Source organism: Hemibagrus wyckioides, linkage group LG02 (assembly GCF_019097595.1).
Source record: "Hemibagrus wyckioides isolate EC202008001 linkage group LG02, SWU_Hwy_1.0, whole genome shotgun sequence".
Lineage (NCBI taxonomy): Eukaryota > Metazoa > Chordata > Actinopteri > Siluriformes > Bagridae > Hemibagrus > Hemibagrus wyckioides.
Window position 1 is genome coordinate 20,009,599 of NC_080711.1, and position 16,426 is coordinate 20,026,024.

General features: G+C 37.8%; 1 protein-coding gene across 4 annotated transcripts in view; it reads left to right on the forward strand.

The window, feature by feature from the left end:
• LOC131370613 (interferon-induced protein 44-like) overlaps positions 1-9,206 on the forward strand; it is a 14,459-nt gene extending 5,253 nt beyond the window's left edge. For 3 of the 4 annotated variants that reach the window (XM_058418007.1, XM_058418002.1, XM_058417993.1), the window contains 9 exons: positions 2,197-2,261; positions 2,359-2,394; positions 4,711-4,731; positions 5,012-5,045; positions 5,732-5,930; positions 6,185-6,334; positions 6,912-7,083; positions 8,307-8,407; positions 8,513-9,206. In XM_058418007.1, the coding sequence (XP_058273990.1) occupies positions 2,243-2,261; positions 2,359-2,394; positions 4,711-4,731; positions 5,012-5,045; positions 5,732-5,930; positions 6,185-6,334; positions 6,912-7,083; positions 8,307-8,407; positions 8,513-8,674 (894 nt within the window). In that variant the 5' untranslated portion in view covers positions 2,197-2,242 and the 3' untranslated portion in view covers positions 8,675-9,206. Of the gene's footprint in view, positions 1-45; positions 138-2,196; positions 2,262-2,358; positions 2,395-4,710; positions 4,732-5,011; positions 5,046-5,731; positions 5,931-6,184; positions 6,335-6,911; positions 7,084-8,306; positions 8,408-8,512 lie in introns of those variants that run through there. The other variant, XM_058417985.1, reaches the window with a different exon arrangement.
• Positions 9,207-16,426: the final 7,220 nt, after the last annotated feature.

The window sequence follows — 16,426 nt, forward strand, 5'->3', positions numbered from 1 at the left end:
GATAAGAGATAAGACTGATAAGAGAAAGCGGTTGCATAGAACTACTTTCACTTTTGCACTTATTGCTAATAAACGGTAACATCTACAGCACAAAAGACCTCAGCAGTGAACCAACATAGTGATATCTTTGTTTAAAGGTAGGTTCAGGAAGATTAGTTGTTTTATATTGAATTTTACTTTGTTACTTTGCCAGATTTCCGGGTATACTTTCTCTTGAATCATATTGCCGCAAAAAATTGATCATCACAACTCTAAATTTTAAAATGCACATCTAGGTTGAATTTTCTTGCCCAGAGTTTTAAAATTGTGGTCAGTGACATCCATGGGCATCGCTAGGCCGTTTTAGGGGGGCTATATTTTAATATATATATATAAAAAAAAAAAAAAAAAAAAAAAAAAAAAATATATATATATATATATATATATATATATATATATATATATATATATATATATATATATATATAATTTTGTGCTTTCAATTGTTTTCCAATTATATCCAAAGCATAAATGTTTAATTATCCTTAATTATCATTTCTTGTTTTTATATTTAGACTTTTGCCAATCATTTTTTAAAGAATTTAACCCATGAGGTTTATCTGCAAGGCCACACCTTGAGGCATATTTACAGACTACAGACGACATTCAAATTTTATTGGTCACATACAAAAACGGTCACAGTGTGATATGCAGTGAAATGCTTACATGACTATTTGCTTTGACCCTTGAAAAGGAAAAGAAAGGACAGAAAAGACAGGGATAAAATGTAAAATATAAAATACATAATATAAAATATAAAAAAAACTACAATTATAAAATATAAAAAACTACAATTCACAGTAGGTAAATAAAAATATAATATAATATAAATAAAATAAAAATATAAATAAAGTAAGGTAGGGTAGGTATCTGTGTATACAGAATATGTATATAAAATATAGAATATACATAGAAGAAATGTAAGATATGTAAAATGTAAACAACTGTATTATTCTGTATTATACAGAACTATATAAAAATGTAAAATGTAAACAACTGTATTATACAGAACTATACAAAGTGAATATAGATTTCAGATTCAGAATTCAGATTTGTTGTCTTAAATGTGAATAAATGTGAGGATTTAAATTGTATATAGCAGTAGATACCTTATTTATTTGCACTATCTAAATAACTTCCATTATTTAAAAATAAACAGAAGAAAAAATGTCCTCCACCAAAATTTAATGATGTGGTAATGACGGAATTCTTTACCTCAGAGAATTGGCAGAGGGTAACTTTTTTATTTCTAGGATCTCTTATCAAATGAACCAAGTGCGTCATGTCTATCGGCAAAAGGTCTGCAACAGGTTTCCAGATAACATCTATGCCACTGCTTTTTAACTCAGGGATAGAACATAAGAAGTGAAAAAGAACATCCTATTATTTTGCCTGTTTTTGTGCCAGTATTTAATTTCACAAACACTGTAGCTACAGAATGTGAATCGAGGTAATTAAAATGTAATGTGTGTGTGTATTTTGATTTTATTTCTTTGAATGTGAAAAGGTGCTACTATTAATAAATCATTCAGTCATGTCAGAGTTTTGTATTTGACATTTGCGTCAAATGACATTCCATGGGCGGGAAAACAGACCTCAGAAAAGCATCTGACCGTGACGTGTTCAACGACATTCAAACGACAGTTAGATTATCGCAAAATCAAACATCAAGGACACAAATATCTTAACAATCCCAGGGTGTGGTGATGAACACACTTGGCAGTACACAGGAAATCTACCAAAGAAAGAAATGACTTATACACACTTTACATTTTTATATTTTTTAGCTATAATGATTTTTATGATTGAATTCAACTTATCAAAGTTTCTCTAAATTTGAATTGTGTTCATATACTATTATGCCAGTTTTATATCCTATCACCATCAAGTTGCAGCTGTTAAACCCTACATTTTGATTGTATATCGTGTGCCAGAACACCAGTTTTTGCTGGAAGATACAGGGTTTTTTTTGGCATAATAGGAACTCTTAATGTCTGGTACATAACATATTATAAACAGATTTGAAGCTTGTTCCAGGAGGGTCTTGCTTGTGCTTTGCATGTGAGAATCAAGAAGGCAAGCATTAACAGATTTTGTCAGTAACTACTACTGAAGCTGTTGCAGTCCTTTTAGTAATTATTGAAAACTTTATTTCAGATTCTGCAAAGTATCATCAGTCTTTTGGAGACAGCTAACTGATAACATGACTTCCTTCTGGAAATGTAAGTTCTATTTCTTTTTGCTATGGTCCATTTTTCTTCTCAGCTAATCTAGCTAATCACATGTCAAACATATGCAAACTGGAACTTTTCTTCTTAGCTTTATTCAGTAAGCAGCCACAGCCCAATGCTAAAGGTAAGAGGTTTTATAATAGCATTTGAGTTTTATTAAAATTTGATTAGCCTTGGTTAATAAGTAACTACCACTTTTATTAAAATGTCATTTTTTAGGACTTCATTACATATAAAGTCCCTACAATGTAAAAGTTTGCATTCTATTTCTTTTCTGTTTCTTTTTTTTTTTTTTTACTTAAATTGACTCTTGATGGCCCAAGCAAGCTGGTCACAGGCCTTTAGATGTGAAAGAAAACCCGTGTTCTAGGAATTAAACCAGGAATTTACACATTTATTTATTTAAGAGTGATTTAACTACTTACCAAACTTCACATAACAAGGACACCTGAAGCCCAAGGTTTAGGGCTCCAAGAAGCCGTGACTCTGGGGTTAAGCTGGCCTGTCACCCCTCTCTTGGGGACAGGGACCCCCAGCAGGTTTCCATTGACAGCACTGTCTTCCCCACCACTGATGGTGTTTCAAGGGGCAGTTGTGTCTACTGTGGCTCCCGCTGTTTCCTTAGCTCCGCTCCTTGTGGTTGCCCCTACCAGTACACTGCTTCAGGGCCCCAGGTATGGAAGTGACATATTGAGGCTTGTGCCTCTGTCGGACCAACGTGGAAACTTCTGCTGAATGTGTCTCAGTGGGTTCTAAGCACCATAGAGAAAGGGTACAGAATCCAATTTGCCTCCCGTCCTCCCCCCTTTCAAGGTCTGTCCCCACTGTTGTAGGCACAGGGCAGGTTTTGTTCCTCCAGCAGGAACTCTAGTCACTCACAACAATTCCCTTTATTTACAGAGACTCAGCATTTTACAATCTGTATTTTTAATACCCAAGAAGCATGGGGAATTGAGTCCAATTTTAGATCTGCATGCTCTGAACCGTACACTGAAGTCATACAGGTTCAAGATGCTAACGCTCAAACTTATTGTATTTCGAATCAGATCCAAAGACTGGTTTGTGATGATAGAGCTGAAAGACACGAATTTTCATATTTCATTTCATAATTTTCAATTTTCCAGAACACTGGATAAAGGTTCACTTTATACAAAGCATACCAATAAAGTGTTCTCCCTTTTGGCCTAGCTTTGTCTCCACACACTTTCACAAAGTGCATGAATGCTCTGGCTCCTCTGCATCTTGAGGGCATCCGTGTACTCAGTTATATATATTTATGTATAATTTATATATAATTTATATATATATATATATTTATCTTAGCCCAGTTGAAAGATATGGCCGCCAGACATCAACCAGGTGCATCAGAGTACACCTGGACCGAGTTTGCCTTTTGTTTGTGGCTCCCTGCTGGCCTGCTCGGGTCCGGTTTGTGAACCTGATTTCCCTCCTAAATGGGACTACATGGGAGATTCCGCCTCTCTTAGGGCTTAACGCCCTTCACTTTAAAAGTGTATGTGGCAGCTATAGCTGTGAACCACGTACCAGTTTTAGGGGCCTTCCTTGGAAGGCACCCTTTTGGGCTCTTAATTTCAGTGCAGTGCTAGGAACCCTCCTGTAGACCATGTCTCTCCTCTTGGGACCTCTCTGTTGTCCTAGAGGAGCTGCTAGAAGCCCCACTTTGAGCCTATGGAATCAGAGTCTGAGAAATTTCTGACCCTAAAGATGGCTCTCCTCTTAGCCTTGACATCTCCAAGATCCCCAAGAGAGTGGGGATCTTACAGGCCCTGTCAGCCACCCCCTCCTGCCTGGCATTTGCTCCAGGTAAGGTCAAGGCTATTTTGCATCCCAGGTCAGGATACGTTCCCAAGGTGCCCACCATGGCCAGCTGTCCTCCACCCCATGAGTCAGTGCAGCAGGAGAGGCTGCACCTATTGTACCCTGTTTGGGGTCTCAGCACTTATGTATATCGCTCAAGCATGAGGTGTAAGTCCTCTGCTCTGCTAGTCTGCTTTGGCGGCGACAATAAAGGCAATCGGGTCGTCAAGCACTGGGACTGCCACATGTCTTCACCTCTAGGCATTAAGGCTCATTCTACTGGAAGTATCGCCTCATCTAGTCCCATTAAATTGCCATGTGTGCACACAGAACTTCAGACTAACTTCCTCAGTGAAGCATTTCCATAGTGTCAAGCCATGATGCAGTGTCTTGTTCCCTTCTCTGGGAACTAGGTTATATGTGGAACCCAGTGTAGTTTTATTTACCAACAAAAATGGTTGTTAGAAGTTTTCTTCTAACCTCAATGTCAAGACATTAATTCTCTTATACTGAAATCCTCCTCCTCCTATTATTATTATTATTATTATTATTATTATTATTATTATTATTATTGTTATTATTATGCTTTCATATTCTCTTTCACATTTCATATTTTGTTCAGCGGATAAAGACATTGTTGTCCGTAAGTTTTCCTTTCTGTTGTCTCCTACTTGACTCGTTAGATTTATAAATACATTACAAATCTTGCTATAAGTAGTATTATCCGAAGTAGATTATAAACAATACACGTAATGTATATAAAATTAAATTTGGATATCTGAGTATGTTGCATTTTAAGATACTATAAAGTTTTACATGTAAAATATTCATTTAAAATTAGAATACACTATATACAAAGGTTAATTAATTTATTAATGCGCAAAAGCTTAATTTCTGCTTTCATTTCTACTTTTTTTTAAAAGAGTTTGATGATCCATGGAGAGAAATAAAATGGGAGTAAGTATAAATTTAACTCCAGTCCCAGCTTTTCCTTCTCTTGAACAACTGTAGCCAAAGCCCACAGTTTCTGGAGATTAAGGTGGTATATTATCCTTTTTCCTGATCTAATAGTCGACTTGCCGTGTGACCTTGAAGGGCCCTTGCCACTTGGCGAGTAATTTATAGCTGGACATGGGTAGCGAAATGAGCAATTTATTTCCCAGTGTAAATTCCCATAGCTGAGTGCCCTTATTATACAGTTGGGATTTATGTTATTGTATCTGTTGTAAAGTCCCCAGTGAAAAATTCCTCAATGTGTGGAACAATGAGCTCTCAGGTCAACACCATAATTGATTGTAATTTTTTCAATAATTTTTCTATCCTCCCAATTTACCTGGTCAAAATCTAGAACGTAGTGAGGCTTGCATTCATATAACTCAAATGGAGAAAACCCAGTGCAGGCTTGAGTTACTGTTGAGTTCTGATTGCAGCTGAAAGTCCACAAAAGGTTGAGTTTAGAAGTGCATATATATTGCAAGCCCAGGAAGTGTATGGTACTGTAGATTGTAGGTAAAGAAGTTTCTGCTGTCAAGTGGTAATTGTCCTGAGAAGATTTAACATTACCTTGTTTATCACTCCTCTTAACAGCTATAAATTTACAAGGCCATTAATGTTTATTTAATCTATTGTCATGTGCAATTCAGCAGCAAAACTGAGATAGTAGAGGAGGTGAAAGAACTTGCCCTCTCCAATCCAGACATCAAGCATCTCCGATTTCTGATGACAGGACCCGTTGGGGCTGGAAAATCCAGCTTTGTGAATTCAGTCAATAGTGTGTTTCAAAACAGAATTACGAACAAAGCAATCATGGCAACATCAACAGAAATCAGTTGCACCGAAATAGTGAGTATTATTCATTATATTACCTTTACATCACAAACAAAAAAAATGAAAAACTAAGATGGTCTTAACTTTATTTTTAAATAGGAAAGGAAAGCAGCAAAGGTGCAATAAGGGAATAACAAAGCTATCATTACTATTTCATTTATTAAAAGACATATTTAATATGTTTTTAAAATGTTTTTAACCAGTATGTAGTCAAAATCACTGAATTGTGTTTACAAATTGTACATGTTTTTATGTATTTTTCACTTTAGTACAAAGGCTACAAAATCAAAAACGGAGAGTCTGGAACTTTATCGTTTATGTTCTTCGATATGATGGGTGTGGAAAAGGGTAGCAAAAAAGGAGTTGACGTACACGATTTGAATAATGCATTGCTTGGCCATTTGCCTGATGGATATAAGGTAAAAGCAAATTAATTTTAATCCTCCATAATGATATTAGAATGTATTGCTATTTCTAAATGAATGATAATTGAACAAAAATAGCTTAATAAAAACTATACCATCAGCCTTATTCTCCCATGTAGTAAACCTCATAACAAACTAGTTATTCGACCATAAGTAATCGGTACAACATCTGTTTTTCTGTACAAAGATAAAAGTCTTAGATTTCTTCAAAATCCGCTTTTAAAAAGCTAGAAAATTTTATTGGTCCCGTTGACTTTTCATTTAGCCTTTAAAAAAGTCTTAACTAATGTCATTAATATATTTAATGGATTACAATATATTTCTTATTACAATATTTTCTAACCATTTCTTGTCTTCTAGTTCAACCTTTTTCTTTAAAATGATATTTTCTCAAACAATATTTGCAAAATATTATGAAATGTCTCCTTAAAACACAACAGCAAGATTAAAATGTGATCCTGAATTGAAAACGATGATTAAGTCTCTGGTAACATGGCCAGATGTTGCGAAATAACAATGATCATGCACTTTTTTCTCATTATCTACCTTATGGTTTCTGCTCTGTTTACAGTTTAATCAGCACAGTTGCATGAGTACTGATGACACAGGCTACATTAGCAAACCTTCACTGGACGGAAAAACACACTGTCTGGTCTGTGCTGTAGATGGAAACACCATTTCTCAGCTGGATGCAGAGATTGTTGACAAAATCAAACAAAGCTTTAAAGCAGCTGCAAAACTTGGTAAATAGATCTGATCACACTACTATTGCATATACAGTAAACAGCCATTCATTTAACAGTCATTTAAGACACTGTAGTAACACTTATTTTGATTATGAGCTGAAATTTCTCTCTTATCTAAAAGTGACCTTAATACAGGGATCCAAGTAAGTTATTTTAGAAATCACATATGCACATTAATTCAAATATAATGAGTACTCATAAACACCGATCAGGCATAACATTAGGAGCACTGACAGGTGAAGTGAAGGGTTAGGGGCAATGTTCTTCTGGCAATCCTTGGGTCTACTTTGACACGTACCATCTATCTAAGCATTATTTAGACCATGTACACCCTTTAACGGAAACGGTATTCCCTGATGGCTGTGGCATCTTTCAGCAGGATAATGCGCTGTGCCACAAAGCAAAAATGGTTCAGGAATGGTTTGATGAGCACAATTACGAGTTTGCCTCCAAATTTCTCCCATCTCAATCCAATCCAGTATCCGTGGGATGTGCTGGACAAACAAGTCCGATCAATGGAGGCCACACCTAGCAACTTACAAGAGTTAAATAATTTGCTGCTAACATCTTGGTGCCAGATATCACAGGACACCTTCAGGGATCTAGTGGAGTCCATGCCTTGATGGGTCAGGGCTGTTTTGGCAGCAAAAGGGGGACCACCACAATATTAGTCATAATGTTATGCCTGGTCGGTGTACAAAGTTGATACAGAAGTTTTTTTTAGAAAAAATAACAGCTTTATTTTCTGTTATGTTGGCACGTTATATAATAGATGTTATCAGTTACGACAAATATCTATTAATTAAGAATTAATCTCTTGATTTCATATAAGTTAGTATAAATAATTTCAGTTGTTACATTTGTTAACTGACTCACCGTTTAGAGCAATTCCTTATTATTGAAACTGCCACATGTTCACAGTGCATTCTGGGTATTATACACATTCATTTAAACACTGAGATTGGTTTGTTGGGATGTTTCTTAAAAGGTCTAGCCCTCTACTTAAAAAGTCTGCTCGTCTGGTAAAGACACTAGGCATGAATTCTAACATTTGTTATAAAGCAGTTATTTTATTTTAGTATTTATTCGGATGTTAGGAATTATTAGGCATTATAGTACTGGTCCTTTTAGGGGACTGAAGAGTACTGAAGTGTAATTCGTTAAATTATCAACAAAAAGACAACAAATGTGAATATCAGTATACTTTTTTTAAATGGCAGGAATCTCTCAAGTTATTGTCATGACCAAGATTGACGAAATCTGTCCTCTGGTCAAGGAGAAACTGAGAAATGTCTACAAGAGCAAGAAAATTAAGGAGAAGGTTAGTCTTCTATTGCTGAATGTGCAACACACATCTCTCTTTAGGCAGCTATTAATATTAATCAGTGGGTTATGCTGAATTTCTGACCATTTCATATATGTGCAGATGAAGGAATGCAGTAACATTCTGTCAGTCCCAATGACCTGTATCTTTCCTGTGAAGAACTACCACGAGGAGACCAAAACAAACGACGACATCGATGTCCTCCTGCTGAATGCACTGAAACAAATGATACATTATGCCAATGATTATACTGAAGAGCTCTAAACTCTTCACGTTACAAAAAGTACTCTTCCGAAAGTGTTCATTTGGAAAATTCAGCTTATAAGCAAAGAAAGGAACATGTCCTTTATACAGTCTACAGTACTCTTCTTACATATGCTATTAGGACTGTTGGTTTTTAGGCTTACTAATCATATGTTTATTACTTGTGTGTTTATTGTTTAACATTTTGTTTTAATACATTTTACAATATTGTTTCACAGCTCATAGGAACCCATGCAAGTACTATTTACGAGGGGAAAAGGGTGTGAATTGAATAAGACTTCTTGTGGTTTTTTTAATAATGATGGTTTTACTTCAGTAGCTCATTTAGGGGTATGTTTATCGAAACAAATATTAAAACCTATGATTGTTGTAAAAGGCCAGTTTCTGTCTAGTTCATACAATTAAAAAACAATTATTATTATAAAATAGCTCTAGTTATAATAAAAGTTTGTTCCACCACCTAAGTGCCAGGACAGAGAAGAAACCTCGATGCATGTCTTAATTAAGTTAAGAGATGATAGGGCCAGCTGAGCAGTGCTAGAAGATTAGAGAGAGTGTGTTTTAAAGCATTTGTCTTGGAGGAGCTGCAGTGGAGGAAGCATACCAATGGGATGATGCAGGAGATCTTGGTTCTGGATTAGTTGCTGAGGTCACCTGACAGGCTCCAGACTACATCTCTATTCAGAAGACTGTAGCATAAAAATCAGTTAGAGTGACTGCTACATGAAAATTTACATGAGATCCAATATGCTAGTTTTCATTGTACTGTTCTGTTCACTGTAGGTCAGGGGTCAGCAACTTTGTTTGGTCAATAGATAACGGGCCAGAAAATATATGGATTAATGGTCATTAAATATATGGCCTATGGATTAATTAATATGCTTTCATCCTACCTGGGTTTGTGAATGCCAAACCTGTGTGTCTCATCACCAAACTCGATGAGGCGTTTAGGCAGCATTCACTATCATTTGAGAAAGTTCATTTCATTGTGACAGACGGCACTCCTTCTATGGTGGGAAAGCGCAGAAGTTTAGTGAGCAGGCTGAAGGAAGTTGTCCCTCACATACAAGCACTACACTGCCTCATTCATGAGAGCGTCCTCCATGTGAAGCAGAGCAGCGAACTAAAGGAAGCGATGAATAAAGTTATGTGTATCAATAATTATGTCAGAGGGACATAAAGCACACAACACTTCCTTTTTTGACAACTTGTGGCTGAGTCAGAAGAGGCCACGCATAGTGGTCTGCTTCTACACAATGATGTACGTTGGTTAAGCAAAGGGAAAGCTTTAGAACGCATGTGTGTGCTTCTGAATGAGATCAAGGCCTTCCTTAGAATGAGAAATAATGAGACAGCAGCTGATCACCTTGCACATCTGGAAGATGAGAAGTTCATGGTCAATGTAGCTTTTCTAGCAGATATATTTGGTCATCTTAACCAGCTCAATCTGCAGCTGCAGGGAAGAGACAAAATTATCATGGACATGCTTGAAAAGCTAGAATCGTTTGTTAGAAAATTAGAGTTGTTGGAAACAGACATAACAACCAACAGGATCCATCATGTCAATACGTTAAAGTCACATGTGCCAGGACATGTGACTGAGCTAATGGTGGATTTCATCAAACAGCTTCGGGAAAACTTTATGTCCAGATTTGATGACTACTCTGTCCCAAAAGCCATCATTGCCTTTGTGCGTGATCCCCTCAGTATCCAACCAAGTCCAGAATCCTCTTTACTGGCAAAGAAAACCCTTCCATCGTTAAATGAGGCAACATCTGAGATGGAGTTAATTGATTTCAAAGTGTCCTTGCAGGTCAGCTATGCGCTAAGAGGCACGCATTCTGGCTTGCATGCTCTGAGGTTAATGATACAATCAAGAAGCTCACAATGTTTCTTTCTACTTATACGTGTGAGTCAACTTTCTCGTCAATGAATGCAATAAAAACACACGAGAGAAACCGACTGACACATAAAAACCTGGAGAATTCCCTGTGCATCAAAGTGACATCTGTAACACCAGACATCGAAAAAATAGTGAAAGGGGGAAAACTCCAATATTCCCACTGAGTAGTCATTTACCTTTCTATCAGGATATTTCAGCATTTTACTTCGTTGTTTCATTTTGAGCCACGTCATCTTTTTCTCCAACGAGTTGTAGATAAGCTTCATTCTGTTTATAATAAAGAAATTGTACAAAATATGTGTGCTTAACTTCTGTATAGAACACGTATGTGAGTGTATGTGCAATGACGAGCAGCTCTGTTACCGCTGAGAGGCCGAGACAGAGAGGACAGAGAGGAGCCGTGCATGGTGGCTTGCGTGTCTGGATGAATGTGTGTCAAAGTAAGACTCAGATATTAAATAGCATATAATAAACATTTCTAGGTACAGATGGGTTCCAAGCTTTGCATGTATGTTATCCATGGGACTCACAGCCATATCATTTAAACAGTCAATTTTCAAAATCATCTGGCAGGCCAGAAATTATTCCCAATTATTCTCAGAATTTTCCCAATGATGGTGTCTGTGTCTATGATGTCTAATGATGTCTATGATGATGTTCATCATAGGAACATTTCATATGATCATTACAATTATAATCAACTGAAACTGATTCTGGAAATAATTAAAGATAAAAATAAATAAATAAATAAATGCTCAGCTAAGAAGCAAGGGTGTACTGCAATGTAATGCAACAATATATTCTATAAAATAATAAGAACAATGCATCTAGAAGATGCAGTTTACAGTATCTAACAACAAAGCCATCTCATTGGGGATTAAATTAGCATGCACCAGCTGCCCTGCACACAAAAGTTTTACTTTCGATTTTAAACGTATATATATGGTATCTACACTGGACTACATATCTACACTGGACTTCACATGAGAGACACCGATCCTTTTGTCCTTTTAAGGTAAGTGAAAAAAATAATTGTTATGTAAAATCACATATGTCTATGTTGTATCCTGTATGACAGAATAACAATGTCAGATCTTATGTGTATTGTTCAAAGGCAAAAGAAAACAAATCCCTGTTTGGATAAATCTCTAGTAAACAGATTAAGAATGAAACAAAAATAAAATCTGATGCAGGAAATTATGTAGAGAACAGTGAAAAACTTCAGCCAAAAAGCACATCATTTTTCCTATAAATTTAAATTCATAGGAAAGTAACATATCTACTAAACCACAGCTTCCCAAGCCTAGTCTAGATGTTTAGTGTTTCCCTGATCTAACACACACACACACACTTTAAACAGCTATTTATTATTATATTATAATTAGCTGATTATTTGTATCATGTGTTGAGAGCAGGGAAAATACTAAAATAGGAAGGACATGGTAAGCCAGGGACAGGGACAAATCTGTCAAAATTGTACAGTAGAGAGCAGTATCTGACAAAAACAAAGACATCTCACCAGGGGATAGGTGAATAACAGGGAGTAAATGTGCACACAAGGCCTGCCCTGTGCACAACACTAAAACCAAACAAGTACAGAAACACAAGGATGGGTTTCTCAATAAGGATCAATCTTAGTCAATAACTTAAAAAGTTCAGTTTTGCCAGGTTTCCCTGAAAGCATTTGCTATCTAATATTTAACCAATGAATTTCGTTGGCTCCAATTTAACGTACTGTATGAATTAGTAACTAAACAATCAGATACAATCAAACTAAAAGAGCACAAGCTGGGCAACCTGCAACACCTGTCAGTCACATTTTCCAAAATAGGTGGGTTCAAACAAAAGGTGTTGTGCCCTAAGCTGTTTAACACTGATACAAATATCAGGAAATTTTGTCTCATATTTATTTTTTGTTCTTAAACCAAACAATATATTTGGACTTGCTGTTTTAATACTTTTGGAGGGGACTATAACATTATAAATTTCATTTAAACATTACATAATTGCTAAATGCTGAAAAAAATTTATCCCTCTGAAATTATATTACACTCACTAATCAGTAATGTTTAATTTTAGATTCTGCTACTGCAAAACTTCTGCTAATTAAAGAAACCATGTCTTTATTTGAGATTGGTAAGTTTCTGCGTTTTTTTGTAAGTATAATGATTGCATTTACATATTATGTAAATGAATCATGTTCAGATATTACTGTGTCAGATTTTATGATTAACATATTTGAAAGAAAGAAATGACCGTTCTAAATTACAGCTGGATGAAAATTTTTAGGCAATCACAAACTGAAGTTCTGGTTTTGTTTTGCTATAGTGCGGAATTATGCAAACAAACAGTGGTATGGTGCTGAAAGTAAGTCTTTTTTTCTCTATTTTTTCTTTCTTTTTTTTTTTGGACACAAAGATCATGAAGAAAATTGACATATAAGTCATACAAAGCATCTGTTACACAAAGCATGTTAGGCCATACAATCATGATCCTGATCCACTTATATGGCTGGTTTTTCATGTTTGAAAATTCAACCACGTGATATGTCATATTTCATTTAATCTAATGATATTGAATATTCAGTTACTTCTGTAAGACTGCCTTTTCTACTTATAGTGTTTCCAAAAGCCTGGAGAGAAGTAAATTGGGAATAAGTATGGATTCAAATTTAACTATCAGTTTTATCAAGGATGATGTAAGAATAATTGTAAATTGTGTCAAAATTAAAATAAACTAGCTTTCCAAAAGTATTTATGAAAGTGATTTATTTAAAAGTAATAAGTTAGGTTGAGATCAGGGCTCTGTGAAGGTCACTTGAGTTCCCTTTTGAGGGAACTCGATGCTGCGTCATGACTGACACTATGGGAACACTTTGCTGAGGTGTGTCTGAAGCTCCGTGTGCACATACACCAATTCTTTGGCTCGGATTGGACATGTGACGGAGGAATACGCACCAGCATCTCCATATAAGGGCATGACGAAGCACTCCGCTCTATGTGTGCCGATTATCTGTCCCCAGGTATGGCGTTTAAGAATTTTAAGAGGTGTGTGCCTCCGTGTCTGTGTTTTATTATGGAGGATGACACACACGCTCTTTGCATGGTTTGTTTGGGTGAGGAGCATGCACGGTCGGCTCTCAAGTGGTCCGGCTGCATGCATTGCGGGAGCATTTCCTCCTCGCAAACTCTGATCCCGTTTGGCTTTATTTACCGGCCATGCTTCTGTGCTTCGCAGATGGAGTTAGCAGAAGCAGAACAAGAGACGGGTCTTTCCCTTTATCTTGTCCGCTATCTTGACTCCGATGTCCGCATTTAGGCTCCGGGAGCTCGCACTGCGAATTCTCCCGACCTGGAAGTGGATATGTCTTTTTCTGCATCGGGCTCTGAGGAGCTCAATGTGGATGGTGAGGGGAATTCCTCTGTTGATTTGCCACCACAATCAGTTACATCCGAGGAGCTCCTTGATGTAATAACGTGCTTTGGGTAAGTTAAATTTAAATTTAAAAATTTTAATTTAAACTGGCCAGAGCAGGAAGCTAGTTCCGTCCGTTCTAACCTTGACGACTGCTTCTTGACTTCGGGGCCGCGTGTCCCCTTCATATAGACAGTTGCCATTTTTCCCGGACCTCCATGCTGAGGTATCGAGGTCCTGGAAGAACCCATATTCGGCGTGGCATTTTAGGCATTTTTTCCCCCGCCTCCTCTAATTATTCAGCCATTATGGGGCTGGATGAACATGGTTATGCACCAGGTGGAAGAGACGCTTGCAAGCTATCTCTCCCCTACATCCCCAGCATGGAGGAGGCCGGCGCTCCCTTCTAAAATGTGTAGAGCCACTTCATCCCTTGGGGGGAAGGCCTACACGGCAGCAGTGGAAACTTCTGCCAGGTGTCTCTCAGTGGGTCCTAGATACCATAGGGTAAGGGTACAGGATCCAGTTCGCTGCCCATCCTCTTACATTTCAGGTAGTGTTGCTCAAAATCGTCGGCTTACACCAAACTATGTTCCTACAAGGAGAACATAGAACATGTTCCCCTTCAAGATTGAGACTTGGGCTTTTACAGAAGTCCCAAGAGAGACAGTGGGCTGCGTCCAATTTTGGGCCTGTCCGCGCCCTCTGTTCAAGTTGGCACAGCAGATCCTGCTCTGGGCAGAGACTAGACTTCTTTTGCTGAGAGTGATTTTTGTTCCAGGGCACATAAATCGGGAGTCAGACTTCCTGATTTCGAGACAGGTGCTAAGGCATGGGGAGTGGTGGCTCCACCCCATCTGTTTGCCTCCGAGGATTCATTGTCCACTATGGTACTCCCTTGCTCTGGTACAGACCTGGCCGAGGCTGCGTCTGTTGGCCTTTCCCCTGGTAGCTCTGCTCCCAGAAGTCCTAGCCAGAGTGCGCCACAACGGGGTCCACCTTCTTCTAGTGGCTCCCCACTGGCCCACTCAAGTTTGGTTTGCGGACCTTGTCTCCCTCCTAGATGGAACTCCTTGTGAGATTCCCATCAGGAAAGATCTCTTCTCTCAGGCACAAGGGGGAATCTCCACCCCCGCCTGGAGATGTGGAAGCTCTGGGTCTAGACCCTGAGGGGGACCAATTCCTAGATGCAGGCCTCTCAACAGAGGTTGTGGAGACTCTGCTGAATGCTAGGGCTCCCTTCACAAGGAAGCTGTATGCTTTTAGTCTCTGGTGCACTCACAGTGAGCAGGACCCAGTGCACTGCCCGATCAGTACAGTACTGGGATTCCTACAGTCTCGCCCTTCTTGGGGCCTGTCCCCCTCTACTTTAAATGTGTTCGTGTCCAAAAACATGTACATTAGGTTGATTGGTAATTCTAAAAAATTGCCTGTAGGAGTTAGTGTGTGTGGTTGTCTGTCTATATGTCTATATTGCTTAAAAGCATAAAAGAGTTATTATAAATGTCTCTTTAAGCAGGTAAGTAATAAGGGAAAGAATCTTGCAACTTTGACTGCCATTTGTAATTCCTTTTACAGCAATAAAAGTGAGCTTGAAGAGAGTTTGAGAAATTTTACCCTAAGTAATCCAAATATCGGACATCTTCGAATCCTACTTCATGGACCTGTTGGAGCTGGAAAGTCCACCTTTATAAATTCAATCTACAGTGTCTTTCAGCACCGGATAAGTAACAAAGTGAAAGCATCAGCATCAGCATCCACCAAGTGTACAAAAACTGTAAGTATTTTTATAGCAAAAATAATGTCTTGTTTAAGATTTTTTTGGTCAGATTATTTGTATAAAAAAAATTGCCAACATTATTATTTTATAACAGCAAACAAAGTTTATTTGCAACTTGGGAGAGGTAGTAAAAACAGAACATCCTTGACTCAATTAATGCTGCTTGCCAATATTCTTGTCAGGGATGGTGGGTTAGGACCCAAATGCAAGACACCGACTGGTTTACAAGTTAAGAGTCTTTAATGAGAGCAGGCATGAAATGAAGAAGGCAGAATTCAATGTGAGGGACAATTCAATGTTCTGAGCCACAGGCAAAGGGCAAAGTGATACATGCATCAGGTAGAGTCACAAACAGTACAATGACCCAGAGCACAGGTTAACAGGGCAATGCGGAGCAGACAGAAATCAGAGTCATAAACAGTCCACTAATCCAGAGCACAGACAAACAAGACAATACAGATCAGGCAGAAAACAACAATGTGAACAAAGAGTAGGATGACTACACAGAGAATAAAGCAAACTGCTTATGTAGTGCAGGGGAGCATAAAATGGCCGATGCCCTAGAAATGCTCATTCCAAGATGGCCACCAACCCAAAAGTGACATACTTGAAACAGAAACTAAACAGCACAAAACCACAAGTGTGGGAGGGCATG